The sequence below is a fragment of the Vidua chalybeata genome, chromosome 5 (genome assembly GCF_026979565.1).
Source record: "Vidua chalybeata isolate OUT-0048 chromosome 5, bVidCha1 merged haplotype, whole genome shotgun sequence".
In the NCBI taxonomy this organism is placed as follows: domain Eukaryota; kingdom Metazoa; phylum Chordata; class Aves; order Passeriformes; family Viduidae; genus Vidua; species Vidua chalybeata.
This window is the reverse complement of record NC_071534.1, coordinates 61991430-62018297: the sequence shown is the minus strand read 5'-3', so window position 1 is coordinate 62018297 and position 26868 is coordinate 61991430. Positions and strand designations below refer to the sequence as shown.

Sequence of the window (26868 nt, the reverse complement as noted above, 5' to 3'; positions counted from 1 at the left end):
TAAAACCCAAGTGAGGTATGTTTAGGAGGTAGGAGAGGCAGATGGGCTGAATGATCTCTTAACTCAATTTTCTGAAATGTGGGAGGCTAGGAGTGAAGTTTATTAGCGTGGGCTTTATAATAAAAACTTCCTTCTGACAAATTTTCCAGGGATTAACAACCAACCCATCCTCCCAGGCCAGTAAAATGTGAACCTCATGGGATTCAATCTCATTAAATGTCTTGGTCACTGCACAGCATAATTTGAACCCGTAAAGAAAAAACAAATTCAGATTGTGTTTGCAGCCACTGTTATTTTTAGTTAAGCCACAAATTATTAATGGCTGTTTAAAGTAGGGGGTTCTGCATTTTTCTCCTGGAGCATGTGCTGCTTACTTCCTACCCATGCAAATACACAGCCAGAACACTTGGTCCCTCCAAGGCCACTGGAAAAGCTTCAGAGTAGTCAAGTTGCACTGAAGCTCTAAGAAGGGATCCTGTCTCTGCCTCATACAACCTCCTTAGAGATGACTCTTCCCAAATGATTTTTTCCTCTGCCTAATGAAAGGCCAAGATGCTACCTTTGATGTAGCAGGATGTGAAAGTGGGCCTTGGCAGTGAGTGCCCTTCCCAGTTATGGTCTTGGATGACTTGGCGAGTTGCTGTCACTCTTCATGTTTCTGATTTCTCTTTTGACTTGTTTACGAAGGTCCAACTGTTTCTGACAGATGTTTGTGTTCAGCCCTGTGTTTCTGCTGTGCAGAGTTGAAATTTTGTTTTCAATCTGAAGTAAATTGATACTGACAAATTATCAGATAGATACATTAGCATCTTTGGTTTATGATAAGTATCTTCCCACAATCCCTCTTTGTATCCTTAACCTAGAGGGATTCTTGGGGTCAGCTGCTATTAAACATATCCAAGCATGGACATGTATTGAGGTATTGTATTAAGGTAGGAAGAAGAAAACTGTGTGCAAACCAATTTTCATGATAGCACAGAGCCTTGTACCTCCCTGAGCTTGGAGCTCTGGAATTTGTTTTGTCTTTCTGCTTAAGAAAATTCCATAGAAAAGTACTGGAAAACTTGATCAATAATACAATAGACTACAAAGTTAAAATGACAATCTTATTTCTAGAATGATGTTTTCTTCTCTTCTTGCTCTCTTTCTGGTTTGGCGTTTCTGTGTTTTTTTTCCCCCATAACTCTTTTATTTCTTGTTGATTATTTCCTCTGCTGGGATAGCAGTACATTGTTGTGGCAACCCAGTGTTTCTGTACAACCAGATAAAATTTAGCTTCCTATCTTCCAGTAAGACACTGCTCTGTATTTTAAAACATTGAAATAAATATTTTCATTTGTAATAAATAACCCAATATTTTAATTTCCTTGCTTTCTCCTTTCCCTCAAAAGTGATTGTCATTCTTCACTTTCTTTTTTACCTGAAATTAAACAGTGGTCCAACAGAGCATTTAAAGGTGCTCAGTTTACATCCCTGAGAAATCCTAGTGAAAATTCTTATATGTTTTCGGTTAAACTCTAAAAGTGCTTAATATTTTCCAGAGGAGACCATATTACAACTGTTTCAGATTAAAATTTGCCCCTATTTTGTTCTTGTACACTTTTTAAATTTTTCGAGGTTCCTGCTTTATTTCAGTGTTTTAGCCTTGTCCTATGGAAAATATGGCCACCTGTCTTTCAGTGGAATCTTGTGAATTCCATTGATTGCGAATGATGTGAGGGCAGAGGGAAAGATCTAGAAAGGAGGAATCATCTCTCAAAGGGATTATCTCTTTGAAAGGGCATAAAAGGGATTTGGAAGAAGGAAGTTTTATTAACTGAAGTTACAGTTTGTTACCTTTATATTGCCAATGATTCCTGTAAGACATGGATGACCCTGCAGCATTTTTACATACTTGCAAGAAAACATACATAACTGCTGACCTATGGGCCTGGTATTTTGAAGAATGCCCACAATGTTTAGTTCAAGGTGTTACAGTTTCCACCTGTTCTGAGATTTCATAGGGAATTGTCACCATTAGGTATGACCTTATGCAGATCAAGCAAATTGACAACTCTTTGTAAAGTGGAGTTATCTCTTTGGGTTCTGATTCACCTCAATAAATCATGGCAGGTTCCTTCAGATGGAGCTTTAGAGAATCTAAGCTACTCCCCCTCTCTCTTTGACCCTCTGATTTTCCCTCTTAGTGAGAATATACAGAGCTTCTACAAACAGATCTCCTAAATTCAGTACCTCAGATGCCTGCAGCAGACTGTATGACTCTGCCCAGCCTGCCCAGTCAGCTAATGTACAAACTCACACTTCTTTGGAATTCAGCTTTATTAATGCAAAAGGGAGACTAGTGCAAGCCATGCCCCTGCCTTCAGATAGCCTGGAATTCTTAAGATGGAACTCCTGAGCCACCCTTAATTGCTTATGTTTCCCTGAGTCGGAAGGGTGATGGAGCCATTTGTTTTTGGAAGAATACTTCTGTTTTCGTCCTCCTAGAATGTTTGCAGGTCTGTTGTAACTTAGTGGCAATCCTGACTTTGGGCCTGTGGTGTATGCTGCCATACAAGATATTTTTGACTTTCTACTGACATTCCTTGCTTAATATTCAAAGCCAGTTGTTACATGTCACTTTCCTGTGTTTTCCTTGCCTGCTGATTTGCTCCAGAAGATGATGCTTAGATTACTTGCAATCCTAACAGCCTGAGAGGATTTGGCATTGGCTTGGGTTGTTGCTATGGTTGAGTGACTCAATAGCAATGATAACGTATTTACCCTGGACCTCCCAAGAGATGAAGTAGACTGGAGGCAACTGAAGTTTCCAATAGGAACATTGCTCAGTCAGTTCAAAATGCAAAAACGGGACATAAAATCTTTTATGCCAGAAGCACTTTTAAAAAACTGATTAAAAAGGGGGAGGTGTTTATATGTACCCCTTTCCAAAGTATTTAAGCCACTATAAAACTTTTTTTTTTAATCGATATGCAGTAAACTGAAGTTATGTAATATGCCACCCTTGTCCTTCTGCACAGGCATTCAGAAACTGCTGTCTGTGGCCCCATCTTGAGAAGTTTATAATCCAAATAAACAAGACAGACCAAAGCAGAAGGAGAAGTAGACAGATGTAATGATGCATCTATGGTTCTGCATCTATCCAGTAGCAGAGCTCAAGTTAATCTAAGAGGCATTTATTACAAGAAATGCATTGTTTCAGTAAGAAGAACCTGGTTGATGCCAGGTACAAGCTGAGTCAATTGACTTTTATAAACTACTCACAGGCAAGACATAGGAAAAATGTGTTGATTTAATGAATTCACAAACTGACACAAAATAAGTAAGAGCATCATCATCTGTGTCATGAAATGGAATCAGAAATAACATGGTCCTTATCACAGTGGGATATGCTCACATACAAACCCACAATAATTGAGTGCTCTTTACCTTCACATAGTGTTGCCTTTTGCCCAACCTGGAAATGAAACTGGAGATAATTTTAGTGAGGAGGTAATACAAAAGGGGGGCTTTATTTGAAGGCCTTCAGGAACAGTTGTGGAAAGATGTCCACAAAAGCCCATCCGCCCAGGGGTGAGTACATTTCTTATAGGTTTCAGGAAATTAGCAAAATTTATAAAAAGCACCAATTAGGAGGACAAGTGTTGATGCAATCCCCCCCACCCCCACCCCCCCCAGGTCAAGCCCCTTCTCTGGAGCCCCCGTTTTGGTACTAGTTGTACTTTTTCCATGAGAATGTATCTGGAAGAGTTGTTCTCTGCTTTGGTTCCCAGGAAGAACCAAGATAGCACAAGAGCCTTGTACCTCCCTGAGCTTGGAGCTCTGGAATTTGTTTTGTCCTTCTGCTTAAGAAAATGCCATGGGAAAGTACTGGAAAACTAATCACTAACACAATAGACTACAAAGCTACAAATATATGTGTGAAGAACACAGAGAACATATGAAAGAAAAAAGGCAAAACCTAAATGGCATCAATATAGCAAAAGAGATGAGATTCTGGGAATATTTTAATATTTTATCTATTCCAGATTGGTAATGCATATTTTTATGTCCTCATATCTGATCATCGTTTGTATTCTTATTTTTTCATCAGTACAGAGGCAAGCTTGTTTAACTACTTGCTCATTTCTGATTAGAATTTTTCCACAAGGCCATTGACATAGTTTTCTTTGTTCACTTAAATCTAGCTAAGTACTAATATTTCCTGAGTAACAGTATCACTGCAGCAGAAAAAAGAGTTCAAACAAATTTCACTCTATACTCACTTGCTAGGCAGACATCCACACACTAATGTTATTAATTAATGTAATTGATAGGTCTTATTTTAATTACATTAATACAATATTTATAAATAACTCTGCAAGAGATTTAAAATGCCCTATGTGAACAACTAAAGGGATTTTTTGTGTCAGCTACTTGAAGCAGAATTTTTGCAGGGTATGAATAATTTGGAGGCCAAGACACAGAACAAAAACTGTCTTTCAGCAGCATTTTATGATTTTGAAAAATAAATGTTATCACTTGGACCTGGGCTCTCTACCATCTCACTTGGTATGTATGAGTTGATACTAGCTGAAAGGATAGTCCTTTATCTTATTAGAGAGCAGGAGAAAGGGAAGCAGAACTGAAGGAGAAAACCAGTATTAATCACATGATTTGGACAGTGATCATTTATCTGTAAGCAGCATCTAAATATGTGCAGCCTGACAGAACCTGCAAACATTTATAATGCAATAAGCATTGCATGATTTTTTTTGACATCTATGAAAAGTCACCTTCTGAATGCTTCTATGAATAGTTTTTTTCAGGACAAATAATGCAGGTTTGCTTTGACTTAGTGTGCAAAGGGCAGGGGGATACTAGACAGTAGGTAATATTATGAGGAAATTAATGCAAATGTATTCAAATTGCAGATATTTTATTGCCCTCCCTTCCTTGCTCTCCTCATATGTCACTTACTTTCTTAGATGATAAATCCAAGTTAATTTGTCACACTCCTGTCTGTGTGATTTTTGTCCTGCTTGGACGTTTTTGATACAATTACATTTGAGTTCACTACAGTTAAAGAGTTAACTTTAAATTAAGCATCTTTTTTATTTCAGTGGCCCATAATCAATCATTGAAACAAACAAACCCTTTGCTGTATTCAGATTTTTTTTTTTTACTGTCTGTTACACTTGTCTCTTGGGGTACCAGGTGAGACAAAGTTGTATTTTAATCATATTGAGGAAGTTCAAATTTACCACATTCAGGAAATTCTTATGTCATCATGTAAATACTTGATATCCACTCTGAGTTAATCATTCAGGCTTCTTTTGCAGTCATTAGAGAAAAACAGAACAAAACAGGAGCCTACGGAAAAAGGTTGAAATCAATAGGAAAGCAGAAAATTATGTTGGTTTGGATGACTTAGATTCTTGTGTTCTCCCTCATCCACCAGAATGTTTCTCCCCAGAGTAGTCATTGATTGTTAAAGTTCCCCTTTTCTCATGCCCAAGGCTGAAGTACACTGCCCTCATCATCTTGTCATGTTTTAAGCCTAAAGTAGTTGATGCATTTTCTGGCAGTGCAAGATTTGTGACCATTTTGTTTGGTACAAGGAGCACTGAAGGATGGACTTCTCTGTGTGTACTTTATCTCAGAAGCTGTAAATCATTAATCATTTGCTCTGCATTGTTCTATTTCTAAAACAGCCCACTTTGCCTCTTGTGAGTAGACTCAGGAATTAGACCTGAGCCCCAGATTCCAGCATGTTTTCTTTGTTATGAAATGTGTTGAGAATTCTTTTGGAGGACCTATTTTGGAACATAAAGTGGCATTGCTGTACAGAATTTAACTATGGAAGAAAGACATGAAAGTAGTTATGACATGACCAAAGCCAGAGTAAAGGAAGTGCAACATGGCAGGGAAGTATAACAACAAATTTAATACACCAGTTACGCACCTAAGCTGGCATCTAGGTGGGAATGAAGAGCCTAAATTCAGAATATTAATTCAGGAAAATTCAACCAAGCTCATATTCAGATATTTTCACAGATGTAAACTATACTGTGTGGAGAACCCTACACGGTTTTCTTAGTTTCTCTTTGCATTGGGTTGGCTGCCTAAGGTGTATTGGCATGCAGAACAAAATAATTTCTCTGCCTAAGTACTTTGGTGACTGTGATATGCATGGTCAGGCCTTACCAACCTGTACGACATTGTCTGTCATGGCTGTAAAAAAAAGACAGAAGGATAATTCCAGAAATATTCTCAAAAGTAGCTGGACATTTGTGCTTTCCTCAGTTCTGCCTTAGGGTTTCTGTACCAGGAGAGTCTGACTGGTGTTGCCAAACTGAGGATGACATTTCTGAAGATGATTGTCTGTGCTCTAGGTTAGTTTATAATACCAGGACTAGAGCCCAAGCATCTGAACTTCTAGGTAATTTCTCACCCTGAGCTAATACTTTAACATTTTTTTTTAAATTTTACCTGCAGCCAACTGGTAAATATGGTAAATTTGGAGACTTCATTTCTAACAGTTGTTTGGAAAGTTGAGAATTGATTCTTAATGCTTTAATACTATGTTTTATGCCAGTGGTTCTGTGTTTGTTGACCTAATTTTTCACTGAATCAGTCTGAATATTCAAATCTCAACACCAATAAAACAGACACTGGTCAGTGACAATAAAATCCAGTGTTGTGTAAAGTGCTTTAATTCTCGGGCTAATGATACTCACATAGCAAGAGTCAATTTGATAACTTTTGTAGCACAAATGGAAAAGGTCAGTATCACTAGATTGTAGTGTCTTCATTGATAATATTTAGGCATTATAATAGATTGCCATCAAAAATACATAAAAATTAGTTTAACATATTTATTCTACACTAAATATGCATCTGATTTAAGAGACCCCTTCTTCTGGGAACTTGCAGTGCCAGTAAAACACCCAGTAACCCAGCATGGAATAGCAAACAGAGCCGAGCAAGAGGAGCAGCTATGAGAGATCATTTAACAAAGCTAAAAGTTATTAGAATAAATGTTAGTTTTCATAATAGAGAAAAAGTTTGTAAAAATATAAATATGAAAATATACTTTAAAATGCTATGAAGTTGAAGCTATTTAAGGGAACCAGTCAAAATATATCCTATATAATAGTGAAAGCCCTATTTAATAAACACCAGCTAAAGGACTTAAACCTGTTGAAAATATTTTTCATTCAATGTGAGTTCAAAAGGTCACTATTTGGCATTCCTCCTCACAGCCAAATCTGAAGTTAGCTTGCCTTTAGTAAACAAATTCTGATTAAAAGCTATTCAGAACTGTCTCTATTTGCTTTGTCACAATCACATTGTAGATATTTTCTTTCTACAGCAATCAAATTAATGACATCTATTTAATGGAGCTAAAATGGATTGTGCATTAGGCAGCATTGCTTTATACAAAAGAGAAACACTAAAGTATGTGTACCTTTAAAATACAGTGATTTAAAACTATTATGCAATAAGCCTAAATGGTTAGCAGAAACTTGAATTAGAATACTACCTTGAACATAAAAATGCCTTTAATTTGTTGGTTTTTTTAACAAACATACATTAACTGAACTTGGTAGTAATTCTGAAAGACAGGTAAGTGTTGTTATAAACATATAGCAGATGGTTAAACTGACATAAATGGAGGGTGAGAGATTTGTTCAAGGTCAGAGAGCAAGTGCCCAGGAGTTCATACATATAGTTAGTTCCCTGTTCTGATCATGAAACAAATCTCCTTTGTTCTACATATTTGCACATTACACATTAAATGAATAGCCATATTATTTTGCTTGTGCTTCCAAAATATAAGTACAGGACATACAGAAGAGACACAATCTATGATTTTTGCCTTTAAATTAATGCAATTTTTGTTTAAGGATTAAGGGCACGGAGTTATATACTGAGGATATTTGCGTCATCCTGTGCTACAGTGAGTAGTTTGCTGTAGAGATAAGGGGATGACTGTGGTTGAGTTCTATCCTGTTGCCACTTCCTGTCCTGTACCTGCAGTGTGCCAATTTTAATCTGTCAGGAATCTAAATACCCTTCAGGTTTGGTTTGCTGATTGAATCCTTCCTTCCTAGAACCTCCCGTTTCTATACTGGACCTGTAGGAGGCTGACACAGTATTTTGTCGAGTACATTACTCATCTTGACTTCTCTGCCTTTTTACCTGGAAGCAAAGATTTGTCTTTTTTTTTTTTTTTCTCATTGCTGTGGTTCAACATGTCCAAATACATTAATTGCTCAGTTCTGTTAGAGCCTCCCATTATCTGAAAGAGATAGTGTTGTAATCATGAGATGTTTCATAACTGAAAGTTGAATATAAACAAGTAGGTTTTATCTGTTTTTTTTCCTATCTGTGTGAACGCAAACAAGAGAATTCTTATACTTTTTTCCTCACTTTTGGCTAAGTTCTAAATGGCCATCTTGATGAATAAATATGGCAAGTCTAGTTTAAACATGGAGTGAGTGACTGCAGAAGGTTTATTTATTTTAATGGCTTTCCATTCAAATTAAATATAAACAGAAAAGCATAAAAGTTATCTCTTAAATCCAAACCAGAGTTTTGGCTGAGCTTATTAAGTCTGAAGCATCTGGACTTTAAACAAACAAACAAACAAAAAAATATCTCTTTTTGCATATGAAATACATTTGAAATAACTTCATCCAGTTATTTCATTTCAAAGGTTTTTTTGTACATTACAAAGTGCAGTACAAAAAACAACCCAGTCAAATAAGTACCAAACTGTTACCTTCACTTTACATATGTAAGTCTTTATGTAAGAGTTTATGTGACATGTCTAAAGTCAAAAAGCAAAATAACCACAGAACAGGATTTAGAGCTGAGAGGACTCTAATCCACCAGGCTGTGCTCAGCCCACTGAACATGACTTTTATTGTGCACCCAAATACCAGCTGGTGATCACTTGAAGATTGATGGTAGCATGCAGCTCTGGAATGTGCTCCTAAATTCACTCTTTGTGTCAGTCTTCATGGTGTGAACAAGAGTGAAAAACGTTTGTGTTCTGTGTGTTTAAACAGCAATTGTGCTGCCCACTGAGCATGGCTGCCTGCAGGCTTGGAGCACTCCTGCTCCCAGGAGCCAGCAGTAGGGACAGCCACATCCTATTAATGACACCTAGCAGTGACAGAGCCAAATCCATACAGAAAAAAAAACAAGTTTAAATAAAATAATTTTCATTGCACACATGCTTGGAAATATTTTATTTTTAAAGTTGACATTTAAACAAAACACACCCCATGTCTTAATGAATATTGAAAAAATGTTGTATTTAATATGAAACTTAGAACAGTCCATGATGTTCAGCAACACAACCAGAAAACACTGATGATGAAATTAATAATTTCCAGTTGTGTCCAACCACTGAAATCTCTGGGGGATGTGGCCAAATCCCATATTCAATGAAGCAGGTTGGGTCATAACAGTAATTAGGAAAAAAAAAACAAAAAAAAAACAAAAAAACAAAAACACTTAATGTGCAATCTGATGAAACCACATGGCTGTTCCTCCAATAGGATTGAATGCATTTAATATACCAGAAAAATCTATTTCAAGAGAAAAAAAGAACCAACTGCTCAGACATTTAAAGATAGGCTTGACCTTTGCTTTTCTCCCAAACCAAACTTTCCTTGGCTTCAGAAAGCATCCTAAACACCCACATCCAGAAAGCAGCTTGCTTCCTGTCAGTGAAAAAGGTTGGGTGGCCTTGCAGCTGCAAAATAAAATAAAATCCAAGAGCTCAAATTAGGCTGCAAGGGGTGGTACACTGGTTACTAAAGCGTACAGAACAACAAATAAATAGAGGAAAGGCATTAAGAATATTGTGGAAAAGTATTCCATTACTCTAAGATTTCTGTAAATAGGAATAACAATGGAAGATTTGGGTAAATGCAGTTGTGACATGACTGTGGAATCGAGCATGGCTGTTGCTTTTGGTGAAATTTGTTATCTCTGATATAATGACCCTTCTGGCATCGTGTTGAACTAGGGGTTCATGGAAGGTTCACTGAGCAGGGGATGCCATTTGTTGACCTCCAGCTGCTTTGTTTTCTCACATAGTCGAGTGAGAATAAGTGCTTCTTTTATCCTTCCCAGATGTAAAGCAGAGCTTGCTAACTATCTTGACTTGGTATATAGAGATGATTATCTGATATATAGACAAGAGTATTTAGGCAGGTATATGCATCCCATTGACATACTGATACTGAGGAAATAAGAAAACATACCAAAAAAGAAGCAGTGGTTTACCTATTTGTGTCTGATACCCACCATGCCACATACTTCGTTGCCTGATTTTGCTATGAGCAACTTTGCTGTTTTTATGAATATCCCACTAAATTCAATTTTTTTTAATGTATAAAAATGCTACCCTTTAGTTCAGCAGTCAACTGAATCAAATTTATTACTGTCATTCTTTTGAATGAGAAATACCACCTTCCAAAGTTTCTTCAGCTCATAACTGGGTAAATTTTATATTATTTTAATGAAGAACGAATGAATGCTAAGCACTGGGATTTAGCTTGATCTCTTTATGCCTGATGTTTGCCTGATAGCTAATCCTAATTTGATTAAATTGATAATAATAATAATGGAACTGTAACCAAGCCTGCATATACTAAATTACCCTATTTTGTACAGAGTAGTGGTGAGAAGTGACTAGTGAAGTTAGGAACAATATGTTTTAAGGAGATCTGTGGATAAAGTAGCATGGTTAAAGTTGCTGTACATTTGGTAACATCAATAAAGGCAAGGATTATTGCAGCAAAGGCAATAATGCCAATTGTAGACATAGAAAGATTTGCTGAATCTCTGGGGAGGTTGCTCTTTGGGAGAGGGAAAGGAATACAATGGAAAGGGTTCCTCTGCCTTGCCAGAGTGAAGTGGGTTCTTACTTTATTACAGAAACCATAATGAAATTTTTCAGTGGATGAGCTGTGTTTTCTCAATGAGTTTTTATTAGCTCAGTGAGTTTTTATTAGCTGGTAACAAATAATTCGGCAGCTTAGTGAAAATATGCTCAGAGAGAAAAGGACTGCATGTGAGCTGATATTAAGAGCTTTTTCAGTCTGAAAAGAAGTTGGGAGACTGCTATAACACTTTCATTATTTCAGGTGTTGATTATTCTGAAACATTTGATAGATCTTCACTACAGATGGCATCACATCATCAGCAAAGATGTATTAACGTCTCAAAACTGCACACTGCTACTCCCCCGTAGCTGTCAGTTTTGCAAAAGCCAAATTCTGTCTTCACTGTCTACAGACTATCTGCAAAGTACTCACTTAGATTGAACAGAAAGATAAATTTGCAAAGACAGACAATTCTAGTAGTAAATCAACCTACCTTTGACCCAACTTTACTTACACTCTCCCTTCCCAGTATTCAAAGATGTCTCAGCTGACATCATCTGACCTGATTGTGGGGAGTAAATAGTCAGGTACTTAATCCTAAGCCTTAAAATGTTTGCTTTTATCACAAAAGAAATAGCCTGAATGAGATGCAAACCTAAAGAGAAGTCAACTCAGACCTTGTTCTCCCAGTGGCCAACCCATTAGTGGCAAATGGGATGAAGAGGTATGATATGGAAAAACAGTTCCCAGATCTCATGTTGTTGCCCAGTCCTGAGTTGGAGACTATCACAACCTTCAATCTTTTTTTTTTTTTTTTTTTTTTTTTTTTTGGGCAGACAATTACAATAATTCACTGTCTTCCATTTTCATATCTCTCTGTAAATTTGTATCAAAGTTTCAGTGTCTGCATACAGTCAGGGGTTTATCTGTCCAATTAGTCTGATCACTACTTGGAACATTTCTGTGTGTGCCTGAGCATCACAGGAAGAAGCACAGCCATTCTTCCAGTGCTGTGATTGGTGGCCCACTAGAAAAAAAGAGAAGAGAGAAAATGGAAGAGTTTACAATGAAGAGATATACTTCTCCCAGAAGAAGTAAAACTATGTGGAATCTGTCTGACTTCTCCAGGGGTGCAGCTTTTTTTTTCCTCACTCTGTCTCAAAAATAATGTCATTCTTGGCAACCAAAAGCTTCTCACTCCTGCATCTGAAAAACAAAATCATCCCTAGTGCCAATGGTAAAGCCACTGTGTGCACCCAGGCTGAGCTTCTACAGCCTTTGGGCAATGTGGCAAGGGCCCTCTCTCTCCATGGGTTTTGGAAAGCAGTCAATGGGTAAATTCTGTGTAACTGTGCAGACTTTGAAGTATGCAGCTTTTGGAGAGCAGCTTTCATGCTGCAGAGCTGTTGTACACAAGCTTGTTACACACAAGGTTTGGAGGAGACTGGCTCACATCTGACATGGATAACTCGGCTGCAGTAATCTTAAACCCAGTTGGCCTGTCTTTATGGCTCTCCATGCTTGCCAAAGTTGTCCCTTTTGTTTTGGGACCAAAAATCAGAACAAGGCCTGGACAGGATGCTAATGAGCAGAAAAGAGCAAGGTAATACTTGAAAAATAGGATATCTTCTGTAAAGTTCTGTAGAATGGCAGTATTTGTAGCATCTTCTATAATAAAGCATACTAATTGCATTTATATAAAATCATAACTGCACACTACTTGCTAAAAAAAAAGGAAGCCTACTTTTCAATGTTTTTATTGAAGTACCTATACAGATTTCAGAGGAGTTATTCGAGGTTTACAGTGATGTAAATGGAGAAATAACCTGATGTTATTATGCCCAGAAGTGTCTACGGCCTAGTGAGACTAGATGGCTGGAGGGTGTGGGTGGTCTTGCATAATGCTCAATGAAGGAATCTCAGTACTGGAATATTTGGCTTAGGATAAGACTTAGGATAGCTGTGTAACTGCAGTTTGAAAAACATTGACACATTTTTCCTCTTTGTTTTGGAGTGGGTTTTCTGTTGTGGAATGTGGTATGATTTCACGTGACAATATCTGTGAAAATGAAATCATACCTCTTCTTCATAATTTGAAGCTTCAATAAAGAGGTATGGAATGTCGTGGGATGTCTTGGGTTGATAAGTGTGCCACAAAGCCATGTTAATACATTTTGCCACACACAAGTAAGTGGCTTTCTCGTCTCGTGTGTTTGCTTTTGCTTAGAAAGCACATTCCTTCTGCGCAAAACTGGCAGCTGCCCACACCTCAGAGGATCTACCCCTCCTTTTTCCTTCAAAGTACTAAATAAAAGATGAAAAATTCTGTTACAGATTTCTGTAATTTTAATAAAACAGCACTCTGTCATGAATTATTTCCCTTTTGGTACAACTTTTTAAAAGGCACAGTGTTAAAAGCCAGTTACTACTCGATTGTGATTTTTTTTTAAAGTCTGTGAGTTACCAGGATTTCAGGATTTCTATCTTGCAAATTGTGAAAAAAAAAAAAAAAAAAACAAAAACCAAAAAGCCATCTACTGACATATGTGAATGCTCTGCTTAAGGTCAACTGTTAACTGGTGTGTCTTTTCCTATCAACACATGGTCCCCTTCACAAAGAGCTATTGAGTGTTTTACTGCTCTTAATGTATATGTTGAGCTGCTCAAGGTGACAAATTGTTCTTCAGACATGCTAGAGCCACCTCTGGGCCTGATTCTCTGAAGACTTCACCTTGGTGCTCTGATTCCCCTTTATAAAAGACTTCACTATCTCTGTCCAGTAATGTTTAAATTTCACTCTCAACTCACGTAGCAAATACACCCACAAGTATTCAAGGTGTATATTTAAACCAGATCATATTTAGATATAATTGACATTTCCTTGTTATTTACTCTCATTCCAAATGCAGCAACTAAGTTTCCTTCAAGCAGATTATACATTTTAGCTCTGGGCAAAAAGAGGGCTCTGTTTCAGCCTGTGCAATCTGAACTCCATTCTTCTGTCTTGTTCAAATGATCTTGTTAATTAGCATGTGATTTTATGAGCACTTGTAAATCTATTTTCTCCCCTTTCACTTTTTTTTTTAATAAAAATACAATTAAACCCATTTCAGATGGATTCAGAAGCAAGTGTGCACATCTCTGATTTCTAGTTCTTATGAAGTTATTACCTCTTACATAAAAAGCCAGATTTCATTGTAACAGCATTAAAGAAAAGAGTAAAAACTCTGATGCATGAAGAAGAGATAAAGAAAAGGTCAGATGTCCATCTGAGCCTTTTTGGGCCCTGTGTGGTTAAGGCACACTACTGACCAGTAGCACATGTGGCTACTCATGGCTCTTTGATGAGATGACTGTGTCCCCATTCACAATGGGATGTGCTTGAGAATGGATGAGGGATGGGTTTTAGTCTGAACACTGCATGAGCAGTGGCAAAATGCTTCAGCAGCTCCCTTATCTCAACCCCTTAAGCAGAAGGAATCAATACATACATCTTCAAAGAAAAGGAATATTGACAGTGCAAAGGTGACTCATTCTGAAGTTTTGGAAAGAAATATCCTCACTTTACTTATTCTCTTTCCGTACATGAAATTGAAAAAGTAGTCACTGGTGTTCTCAGACTTGCAGTGTAATAGCAGACTATTTCCACAAGTACTGTGTAAACTATAAAAATGATGCATTTATTTCTTCCATGTCTTTACACTAAAAAAATTAAAAATAATGCCAAGAAAACAATAATTAAAATTGTTTGATTCTTATGAAATCTGATATCGTTTAACTAAATCTTTTCCAATCATTTCTGCTAAAATGTTACAAAACGAAGAGATTTGTAAATACTAAGTAGGAAGGAAAATGTTTAAATTAAATAAAGCAGACTTTTTCTTCTGGCTGAAGTTTTTTGGTTTTGGGGTTTTTTTAATTATTTTTGGTAACTTTGCAAATACCTCAGATATCACTCACATTCTTAAAATGCATAACCATTCCATTCAATGGTAGCAACATTATGCATAGTGTCTATATGTCCAAATGACTTTTTCACCTGTCTAAACATGACCTGTGCACAAAAGGGGACTGTTTCCATTTGATGTTATAAGCAAAAACATTGTCCTACTTAAATACTTAATTCTATTAAAAAAAAAAAAAAAAAAAAAAGAAAATTGGTTTCATTCCAGTTCCTAGAAGGTGAGATTTTACATTGCAGTCTCACATTGGCATGGGCTGGCATATTTGTTGGCACAAACTCAAGGTTTAATGAGGCTTAAGAGAGTTTTACAGCCTCCATAATCAGAGGCTAACATTGAGCTTGCTGCTAGATGTACACAAGGCATGTGATTTGTGCACCCCACACCCCATGAGAATGTAAAATAAAACAGCATTGTATTGCTGACTTCTACATCACTAGGGCTACATAAAATCCATGCCAATTTGGATGGCAGAGCTTCCCTGGGGAGATGGAGCCCATCTTCCTGGAAAGCTGTGTTTGTGCCCATCTCTGTGGTGCTTGTGTGAATGGATTGCTGTGCTTTACTCCCTGCTTGTTTCTGAAGCATAGACACCAGATCTCTACTTCTGCTCTGAACTTCCCCATAAACAGCCTTCTGAGACTGAATCCTTATGCCAGCAGGAAAGAGGAGGAAAACATGTTATTTCTTGCACTCTCCCACAGGGGATCCTAAATTAAAAGCTTGACAGACCATCCTAGGCTTGCTCAAAGAAGCCCTGCTAGGCTGGAAATCCAGGATGGTAGAGTGCAGGCATGACTGCATGCAGTCTGTCACGTGTCATGGTTTATCCACAGTTTATCAGTGGATTAATTCAGTGCTTTGAACTCAGGCTAGGGATGCTTGCATACCATAGCTACAGCTTACCAAACCCTACAACATAAAGGTAATTCTTGATTATGTCGAACGTTCAGTAATAAGTGGTTATGTGAGTCTGCAAAAAGGAAGTTATATTTTGGGAAGATCCTGCAGAGATCCCACTAAAAATTGCATTCATTTCAGTAACAAATGCATCAAACATCCTTATAAGATGTCACTTATAAGGAAGTCACTTAAGCTCTTGCCTCTACATGTTAGAGATTATTATATTCCTTAGTTTTGGAGAGCCAGACTGTTTTCAACATTGTGCTTCCAGTGAATTTGAATTAAGGAGTGATGGAAGTTTGAGGTTGAGTGATTAAGTAAGACATTCAGAGGACTATCTGATGGATCTAGCTCATTTATCCTTATGCAGGCTGGATAATTTGGTTATAATAGTCTGTGTGAGATAACTACACCTCCCTGGATACCCTGTTTCTAATAGCTAAAATTGTTTTGTACTGGCAAGAATATTTAGGTTTGTTACAATGGCTTTTGTGATGTCAGTAATAGATATTACACAAGTATTTTGTTATTTCTTTTGTGAGAATATGGCTTTTTTAAAAAATGCTCTTTTTGTGGTGGATTAGAAGGATAATTAAAGAGTAGGGACTTAAACTGTTCAATTGTCAGTAAGCTGTGCACTGTGTACAGAGAAAATTCCCAGTGCTTGGGATGTCCAAAATGTGCAGTTCAATAATAAGCATAATTCTGGAAAGGGAATTCATTGAAGCATTTGTTTCTTCATTAAAGCAACCTGTCCTCTAAGATCAGATTTCTTACAGTAGGGATCGAGTTGGTATTGGTTTTATCCCTGAGGAAAGGCAAAAGTCACCAACTGATGAAGAAAAACTACAAGCAAAGATTATTTTTGTATCATTAAGGATGAAAATTACTTGTATATTGTTTTATTGTCAAACAAAATTTTTAATATTTAGAGAGCTGTCTGTAGCATCATTCTCTATATAGGTTTTTCTGCTTTCAATGTTTGGTTAAGTTCTCAAGGCATGGAATAGAATTGCCCTGAATGTCAGTAAATGTCTACTTCATTTTTTGCCAAAAACTTTTGTTTGAGAGAGATGAAAGGGAATGTGAAAGAACTTATAGCATCTTTGCAACCACTGCTTTCTCTTAGCAACAACAATCACGTATTAAATCTTTAAAAAAATTAAATTTTCTTGGGTGATTGTGTGGTAAATTTTGTTGAATGAAAATAAAATTTGATTAAATTCCCTCCCTACTTGTTTGAGTAGCCCAGAAAGTGTAATAAGCTGTAAACTTCAGTATTAAAAGAGATAAAACTAATAAATCATTGTGAGAGTATTTGTTTCACAGCTTTCCTTCCTCTTATGAATGGTGTTGAGTTTCCATAGTCTAGTGATCTGGCATAAGGTGTTCTTTGCATCAGCAACACGATGGAAGCAGATTATCTTTCAGGAGCCTTGGATAGAATAATATTATTTCAAAGAGGTTAAAAATCCAAGAAAATAATGGATTTTGATAAATGAAAGTTGTGGAAATCTGTTGCTGTCTTTGTCTCTTGTTTGAAAGCAGTCATCATGATCATGATGATCTTTTACATCAGCCGTGGTGTTCTCATTGTCAACCACTGTCAGTCAGTGGGGCAGTAAGGAGGGACGTCCTGTTGTGCAATCACTGTGCTCACATTTACCCCGTGTTGGGTGGGAAACCAGCCCAGTTTATCTGTGCTTTCCTGGTATATCAAATGTACAGTTTCACCTTACAGCCTCCAAGTGTTATAATAAAGTTAGTAATGCCCCAGGAAAAGGGATGAGCATGAGTGCCTGAGACTGGTTGTGAGAATTTCAGAGGGCCAAAGGTGCTGGTGTTAATGGCACTGTGCTGGTGAGTCTCCCAGGGGCCTGGGACAACCCTAGCTAAAGCTTACAGGGAGGAGTTTTTTAAAGTGAAGAAAAACAGTTGATTTCTCAAGCACTAAAAAAAAAGACTTCTGAAAGTCCTGTGAACAATTTTCATATATACTTAAGTTCTTTTTCAGTTTTTTAGGCACAGATTGTAAATCTTTATTGTATGTTTATCTGTTGTCAAGGCACAAGATAAATACTATTCATTTTTATTTTTATATTACCATAAATAAGTTAATGTAGGAAACTCAGCTCCTGAAACCTGTCTCACATCTAAATTAATCAGAACACAATTATCTTTCAGTAACTGGAAATATTTTTCATCTTCCTATGAAAGTAGTTAATTACTTGGAGTTATGTATCATATTTATCAATGCAAATTATATTCTGATAAGTGTTCTTTCAATCATTAATTCTCTACTAGACAGGTATGAATCCTAGGACTTCAACTTCTGCCTGCGATTAAAAATGGCTCTCCAAGTACTTAAAAAAAATTGCTTTCAGCTAAATATATGTTTTGCAGAAGGCGCATACTTTAGGCACACTTCTTTTGGTGCATTTTTTTAATAGAGCACATATACAGAATTTTTTCTGTTTTGAGAGTTTTGTTTTATAAAACATCAGTAGCTTCAGACAACTAATTTTGTATAAGACATTTACTGTTTTCCATAGGGAAGGAGTGAGCAAAAAACTTTGCTTTTAAAAAACCTTTACCAACAGTGACGAGCCATATTGTCCCAGAAAAAGTTTGCAACTGAGACCTGTGGGTTCAGATCTTACATTTATGAATATACATTATAGCAGAGCTCATTTTCATAGAGTCAGAGGGAACACAATTCAATCCTAATATTCAAGAAATAAAGCATAATTATATGTTAAATATTTTAACAAAGACAAATTGATTATTAAGGTTTTATTTTTCGACTCTCAGCTCTTGAGAAATCTCCCTTCTGTAATTACTGAAAAGTAAAACAATCTGACTGGGGCCCAAAATATATTGGCTAAGCAAAGATGGGAAGGCTGAGCTTTCTTGAAGGCAGCAAGTATTACTTATTTGCAGTTGCTTATGCTATTCCTGTAACAGACCTGATCCTGCACTGCTGAGATCAAAGGATGTTTTCACTTCACTTTGTAGAAAAAGGTTTTATGTAAAAAATAGAGCTCCTTCTACAGTTCTGTTAGTTTGGTCCAAACCTGTAAACATACAACTCAATGAACAGACACATTTGGGCTTGACTGAATAATTTTGTTTTTCTTTTAAGTAAGCCATGTATGATGATGAAGAGCAAAGTAAAATTTGACCTTGAAAATGTTAAAAACCTATTCTTAGTGAAGCCTCCTGTTAGGAAAAGGAGGTAAAAGGTTCTTATGTAGTTCTCATTGATCTTGTGGGTTTTCTGCAGTCATAAACTTCAGAATGTATTGAACACATTGATTAATTTAATAAATTATGTTCCTTAAAAAGCAAAGCTGTAAATAATAATACCCATTAAAATAAGAATTAATTAGATGAATGAAAAAAAGCACTGCCTGATTTTTATGAGTTATATCTATCTACTTAATGTACAAAATAATTGTATTCAAACTGGGAAAAGAAACTTTGTTTTACCTCAGCCATTTTATTATTAACTAGTGTTCAATGAGGCTTTTTTTTCCCTCTCTGGCCCCATTTGTGCCCAAAGATGTCTTTATTTAGAAAGAATTGCAGCTGAGAAGCAAGAAACGTGAGTGAACTGCTTTACTATGCTACTGTTTTTACTATTTCAGAGCTGCAAGAAACTAAGACCTCTGAGTATCACAGGATATCCCACAGCCCCCTGGATTACAGGATATTATTGATGGATGAAGATCAGGATCGGATCTATGTGGGGAGTAAAGATCATATTCTGTCTCTGAATATTAACAATATAAGCCAAGACCCCCTCAGTGTAAGTTCAAGTTTTATTTTGAGAATTTGAGATTGCTTTAGTCCGTGCCTTTCTTTGTAAGACAAAAAAAATACATATATACTTTGATTATTTTGCACAGAAGTCCATGCCCACATCTTGTGGAATTTTTAGTCCTTGTTTTATGTGTAATGCAGATGAAGCTATAGGCTGTTCTTCAAACACTGTTTAAAACTTACCTATTTACTCATTTGGAAGCAATATTCTGCTTGGCCTGGCCTCACAAGGAAAATCTGTGTGGTTTGACACTTTCCACCTCTCTCCAAGATATGATAGTTCAGAGATGCACTTTTAGAAGAATCCTCAAGGAAGAAGAAAATACACACTATCATTCTCAGGCCATATGAAAAAAAAACAAAAAAAACAAAAAAACAAGGACAACGTTGTCCTTAACCTTTTACTACATTTTTTTTTATGTTTTGTGCTCTGGACCCTAATCAGTGAACTATTCTCCAATCTCCTGTTATGTCTGTGTCAGCTTTTGCCCTTCAGTTGGGTAGCTGAGACACTTTATTTGGGGTTTTTGGGCACCATGATGCACATCTACCCCTTGACACTGCCTGTTTTCTGGCTTCTCTCACTTACTGAGATGGTGTTTTCCAAGGACTTTATGTTTCCTCACCAAACAGTAGTAGGCAACCTCTGTGTGAAAATAATAATGTTATCAAATACTTACAGATCTCTCTCTTGTCTCCAAAGCCAGTTGAAATTCAGCCTCTCTGCTTTTGAAATAGGTGACCTGCAGAAGTTCTTGCATGCCCGGAAGCTTGGCTGTGGAGCTATTACCTGTCTACAGACTTTGTCTTGCCTGTCTTTAGACTATCACAGCTACTACCCTGCCTGAAGGTGTATCATAAAGGCCTTGTTCCACCAAATCCATCCAGTCCTTTAATCTGTGGGCTTTATTAGTGTACCTCAGAAGGGCTGAGGGGCAGCGATACCTGCCTTGCAGCAGGGAAGATAAATGCCTTCCTTAAGAGACAAGGCTTTTAATGTGTCAGGGGAGAGAGAGGGGCCCTGCCAGAGAGTGATTGAGCACAGTTAAATTAGGCTTTGCTCTGAATCACCCTCTGGACATGCCTGTCCACCTGAATTGATTGTTCAGGGAGCCCGGGGAGGCTCATTCTAACTTACACATTTAAATTAAATACCTCTCCTTCAATGGTGTGAATGCGTCCGTCCCTCCTCCTAATGGTACCCAAATCTCCCTCTGAAATGGGGCTGCCTTCTAGGATCTGCAATACCTTCTGTGACCTTTTTGCTAATTTCCATCTCACAGTGATCCAGCCTTCCTGCTCTGGCAGGAGCTGTGCCCCAGCATGGCACTCTCCCTCCTGCCCTTGGCAGGTTGGGTTTAATGCTGTGCTGAGTTTGGTTAGATAGGAGGGCCTCTGTTACGTGAAATATTTTCTGCAGTATGAAGCTGTGAGGCATTTCAACAGCTTATATAGGCCTGGAGAATAACAAATAACAAAAATCAACAGAAAGGAAAAACACAAAGCTTTCAGGCACTGAATGTGGTCACCCAGTATTAGGCTCAGAATGAACCTCTGCAATTCCACAGAGTCTTTCCATTTGTTTATTTAACAACAGATTCACGTTGCTGATCTTATATATCTGTAGAAATCCTATATGCATATACATTCAAATCCGTAATTCTACATATATATATGTGTACATATATACACAGAGCTCCTTGAATGTTATTGTTTATGTTATCTTGAGGCTAAATGTTATCAGTCACTTACTAGATTTCTGGGGATAAATTTGTAATGGATGTCTTTCCTATTTCAAAATCAAAATAAATAATGGAAGAAGCTCAAAATATTTACAATTTGAGATAAACAGATAAACATTCAGAGATTGAATGTTTTGAATTTCTTGAAAATCTGTCTGAAAGAAATCAATGTGAAATCTTGAGATTTCAGGTAACTTTTTCCATAATCTAGCCAAACCTTTGATGATAAAATTGAATAATTTAAAAAAGAACCTTTCTTTCAATATTTTAGTCTTCTTATTTCTAGTGTGAATAATTTCTACAAGTTCAGTAAAAGTAAAAAAGTAAAGTTGGGTAGTAATTTAGGCAACAGTGGTGGAAAATCTCTCCTATTTAGAAGAAAAAATCTAAATAAATTGATTAATTTGCCTTAAAAATTTCTAATAAGCTTGATATATATCAGCCAAAGACCTGGACCTTGATTTTGTTTAGTGCATGCTAAGATAAAAATAGTTTTACTTATCAACAAAAATCCTTTTTTTTTTTAATAATCAAAGTGTAAATTATATCTAGATATTAATCTATTAGTGTAATTAATCTATTAATCGATTAGGCAGTGAAATTAATTTTTTAAATTATGTAATAAATATACTGCTTGAGCAATACTTCTTTCCATACAGATTTTCTGGCCAGCATCAGCAAACAAGGTTGAAGAGTGCAAAATGGCTGGCAAGGATCCTACAGTAAGTAATAATCCACATGCACACATACACGCAAATTAGGTACTTGGCAATAAAATAAGAGCACCTTGAGTGCAGCCAAAGGAAAATGAAAGAATTGTTTAGTTTTCTTTTGAAATGCTTTGTAAGCCAGTCTATAAAGTAAAATTCTGGAAAATCAGGCGATGTAAACAGAATGCACCTCCAGACTCTGACAGATGGAAGAAGATATGCAGTGTCCATTTCCTCACCTTTTTTGGTTGTTACTAATCTAACTAGGTAATAGTACTTTCCTAGCTGTGTCCTGGGGTGATGCTGCACAGCCTGTTGAGCTGCTCTTTGCAGTGTGGAAGTTCTCTGGCTGGCTGCACTCCCCAGGAGCGCACTGTGAGGGTGGGTGGTACCCACTACCTGCAGTCTGAAGACCCCAGTTGTGCACCAGTTTTCAGATTATATTGTATGGTGCTGGCTCCTGCTGAACCAAAAATGTGAATGCCTTTAAAAGTAAATAAACCTGTGCAGTCTGCTAAACTTAAAGGTTTAACTCTACTGATTTTCATGAAGATGACTGATGGCACAGTTTCCAGCCCTGTGCTCATAAAACATGTGCAGTTCTCACTGTCTTGGATGGGGTTGGATGATTGAATATGAAAGCAGTTCTGGGATCTGGGTAAGAAAAAAATTCATTTAAAAAATCTATTCTCAACCTAAAGTGCATTAGCACTTGATCTCAGTAAAAATGAAAGAATTAGATACAAAAGGGAAAGAAAAAACTGTAAATCCAGTACTGTGAACCGTGTGGCCCTTAACATTCTGGTTTAATTTTCATGCTGATTTGAAGATCTTTGTCTTCCATACAAAGCAACAATTGACTGCAAACCTCAGTTTAAAGTTCTGGAAGTAAATTGTTTATACAAATAGCAAAATCTGATATTTAGACTTGCTTTCTTTTTAATTATCTCCATTTGTGTTGAATAAATCGGGGAAAAAGAGACTTTCAGAGGTGTCCTTAAGGAAACTTCCTAAGGTTACGCCTTTGTTTCCTGTAGAGGTCTTGCTTCTTCTCATGCAAGAGAAATGTGAAAGAAAATTGGGTTGCTGTGTGGAAGTGGGAAGACTACGTGGATTCTTCTATAACTCATCTGTGGTGCTCAATCAGCGAGAGCCCAGTTCCCAGGGCAGCAAAATGACATGAAAAGAAACAGCTGTCCAAATCCAGAGACCAATAAACTCAGTATCTGTTTTCATAATGCCATTAAAATTATATGTCATGTCTATTCTCTAGAGTTCCCAACATCTCCTAACATGTTCCACTGTGGAGTTACTGTTCTCTGTGTTTCCTGCAGCACGGCTGTGGGAACTTTGTGCGCGTGATCCAGTCGTACAACCGCACCCACCTGTACGTCTGCGGCAGCGGCGCCTTCAGCCCCGTCTGCGTCTACGTCAACAGGGGACGCAGGTCTGAGGTAACTCTCTTTTCATTCTGTCCACTCACTTTGTGGTCCACCCTGCTGGTGTGAAGCAAAATCTCAAAGTTTTGAAAATGCAAGAATCAGTGGTCCCATTAGGTCCCAGTAGTGTTCCCAGTAGAATCAGTGGTTCCTTCACTCATGTTAAAGAGCAAAGGTCCATAGTTTTCTGACCTGATACCAGCTAGAAGCAAAGCCATGATCAAAAGCCATGCCTCAAATATGATGGTTGTCCAAAATATATTTTTCCAATATATGGACAATATTTGTCCAATATATATATATATGTCCAATATATGATGGCTGTCCACAGTCATACAAAATGCTGAGATACATTTGATAGTGCTTTTTATTTGATGTTGTCTGGTGAATTCATTCTTACCATTTGGTGGAAAAATGCCCAAGAAGTACTTGAAAGGAAATAGCCAGTTAGATGAAAAGTAAAATACAAAGTCCATTTTTATAACTTCGATGTGTTACTGGTTCCCTGGAGAAGCCCTTAATGTGGCTAACTATTCAAGTTAGGTTTGCTGGAATTCGGCTTAACACCATCTAGTTGCAATCCCAGCACAGGAACTTTGTCTACTGCACAAGTTTTGCCCCACTAGATGGTGCCCAGATGAAGTTGGTAAGTTTCTCTTCACTGTAAGATCATACGTTTTCTAAGTAGGTCTCCAGTCTTTCTATATTCAGTTTCATTGAATGTATTTTCAGTATAAGTACCAGATGTTTCAGAAGTATATGGTCCAAGTTTCCTGATCTGAAAGTGAAATGTTTGTTTATGTGCAAATGTAATAGGCAATAAATTAAGCAACCAGAAGGAAAAAGTCAGGCACTTAAGCAGGAGGCAGCACCTCAGTAGCTTTTGGGTCAGATTCATGTCTGCAGGCACAGGGGTGTGCAGTATATTTTCCAGAACAATGTGGAAGCAGATGTGTTGGGAGGGAAGATCAGAGCATGCTACCTGGAGCTTTGCCATGTGAGGGCAGCTTTAAAAGCTGGGCTGGCTTCTCAGGAAGACACTGAGAAATTCATCAGTGATTTAATTGGGAGTGGGATGGGAATTCTGGCCGAGACTCAAGATTGCTGCAGAGGTTGCCAGGGAGGTGATTAGTCAATGTTCCTCCAGGTCAGTTTGCATGGTATGATCTCAGTGATTTTTGGTAGATCCCTACCTGGCTCCAGCTTCCTTAACAGAACATGCACTCGGAATCACTGCACTTTATTATCTAAAAGTAGAGATTATAGGCCTGGATTTAAAAGCAGAAACAAGCAGAACTAAGTGAATCCACCCTTCTGGTTAAAAAAATTCTGCAATAACTTATTTTGATGTACTGTGAAACAAGGATCACCTTTCCCCAGCCTCATTCTATTTCTTGAAAAATCATTTTAAACATGAACGGTGATCTCATTTGTCTTTAATTAATGTAATACTCTTTATCATCTTAAGTGCTGCTATTGCAGCCCAGAGAAGTTTGAATCTCATTATTTTAGACGGTTTGTAAATGAGATTGGGACAGAGGGGAGGGCAGGAAATGACATCTCCAGATGATGCAAGATGTTAAATTTCTTAAATGAAAAGTAAAGATACATGATTTGGAAAAGCAGAACTGGCTTCACTTAGCCTGTCTGTATAGCTGCATGCCTATGATCAATTGATTAAATAAACTGCTGTTTCAGACGTCTGGAGTCTGTGAGACACTTGACTGTATGCACTTCATGCTCAAAACCATTACTGTACAGGCCAACAATAGCATACCAGTTTAAACCCAAGAATTTCCTTCTGAACTCATTGCATATATCTGTGCATGACTAATTGATAGAGCAGAATGAGGAACTATGTAATGCTGATGGGACTAGTGAAAATTCATTTTTTCCTCTGCTTGTATCATTTCACCTTCAATTTGGTACAGTTTTCAATGCACAAAATGTTGTTTTTGCATGTGCACAATGAATATTTTACAAAGCACATCTGTTTTTCTCTAGAAGCTACAAAGCCTGACAGAGTTATATCCAATAATCATAAGAACTGTGCTTGTTTTGCTCTTCTGTCTCCAGGATCCCACATAAGCTCACAAAAATGGGAGTTTCATTGATGAGGCAAAATTTTGCCTCTTTCCCTGAAACAGAGGTTATAAAACAATTAATTTTCTTCTTTGGCACACTTAACACTTTGGTCTTTGGTAATTACCCCCTTAGTCATCCAGATATATTCTAATGTCAAAGTAAATGCAAACAGAAGGAAGTGTAATCCCTGTGTGAAATAATTATAGACCAAATAGTAGTTTAATATATATGAAAATCAAGTATAATCCTGGAGCTAGTTTAGTAGAGAAGTAATGGGCATTTTGAATTGGTAAATAGTGGTTTAATATAGTAAACATGGATTAGAATCAAGCTGCATATAATCTAGAAGTGAAAAAGAAACAACAAAGAAACCACCCAAGATCACATTAGAAACTTCATACTTATATTTTAACAATGTTTAGAGAGCTTATTACTGAAACAATAGATAAGATCTCTGAGATTAAATTAGGCAAAACAGAAGAGGGGGGAAAGAGAGGGAACAATCATATGAAAACTTCCTACTGCAGCTGTGCATTTGAACTTGGTATAATCTTCAATTCACTGGTGCCAAATGGCTGCTTAGGGTCTTGTGTGGCATCCCCACTCCCCTGTGATTTACATTAACTGTTAAAGGGAACATAAGGAGTTGCTGTCCTTTCTCAAATAACTAATTGTTGGCATCTGCCTCACAGAAGCCTTTCTTCGGAATTTTTGTCAGCTACATTTTTCTTTTGAAATGTTTAAGTTCGGCTACTTGTTGTTGTTGTTGGTTTTTTCCTTGTAATTGTGTCTCTTGGCTTTTTATTGAAGATTGGAAATTTGTTGTAGGAGCCTAAGAACAAGCTGTTTGGTATACAGTGTGGGAGTCAGTGTGTGTTGGGTCAGCTTATATCTGCCATTACTGACTGCAGTTTTTAAGGAATGAGCTTGGGCCTGAGTCATTTCTTGCTGAGCGCACTGGGCTGGTATTGCTGGGACCAAGAAGTGAAGACTTGCACCAGAATGGAGAAATTTTCTAAAGATTTTCAGATTGTTTGTATTTTAAGCTGTAGTCCAAATTGCTTCTACTTTGCTAAATGTATTTCCTGTTCATAAAGTACATAACATATAAACAAATCACTGTACCATGATTTCTTAAAAAAAAAAATTAGGAGATTTCAGGCTATGGTAAGAGGTATATATAAATAATTGATCACTGTGGATTTGGAGCTCTACAAGTAATCCAAGAGATGGTATTGAAGAAAATAAGTGTCATTTGGGAGATTTTTGGAGGTCTGATAGCTCAGTAAAGACCAAATGATTTATGCTATAATCTAATG

The 26868-nt window shown here is 37.1% G+C and overlaps 1 protein-coding gene across 1 annotated transcript in view; it reads left to right on the top strand.

Moving 5' to 3' along the window:
* SEMA3C (semaphorin 3C) overlaps positions 1 to 26868 on the top strand; it is a 117009-nt gene that overhangs the window by 45624 nt on the left and 44517 nt on the right. Inside the window, exons 3-5 of the mRNA XM_053943241.1 lie at positions 19399 to 19559; positions 21975 to 22037; positions 23360 to 23479. Coding sequence (XP_053799216.1) covers positions 19399 to 19559; positions 21975 to 22037; positions 23360 to 23479 — 344 coding nt within the window. The remainder of the gene's footprint in view (positions 1 to 19398; positions 19560 to 21974; positions 22038 to 23359; positions 23480 to 26868) is intronic.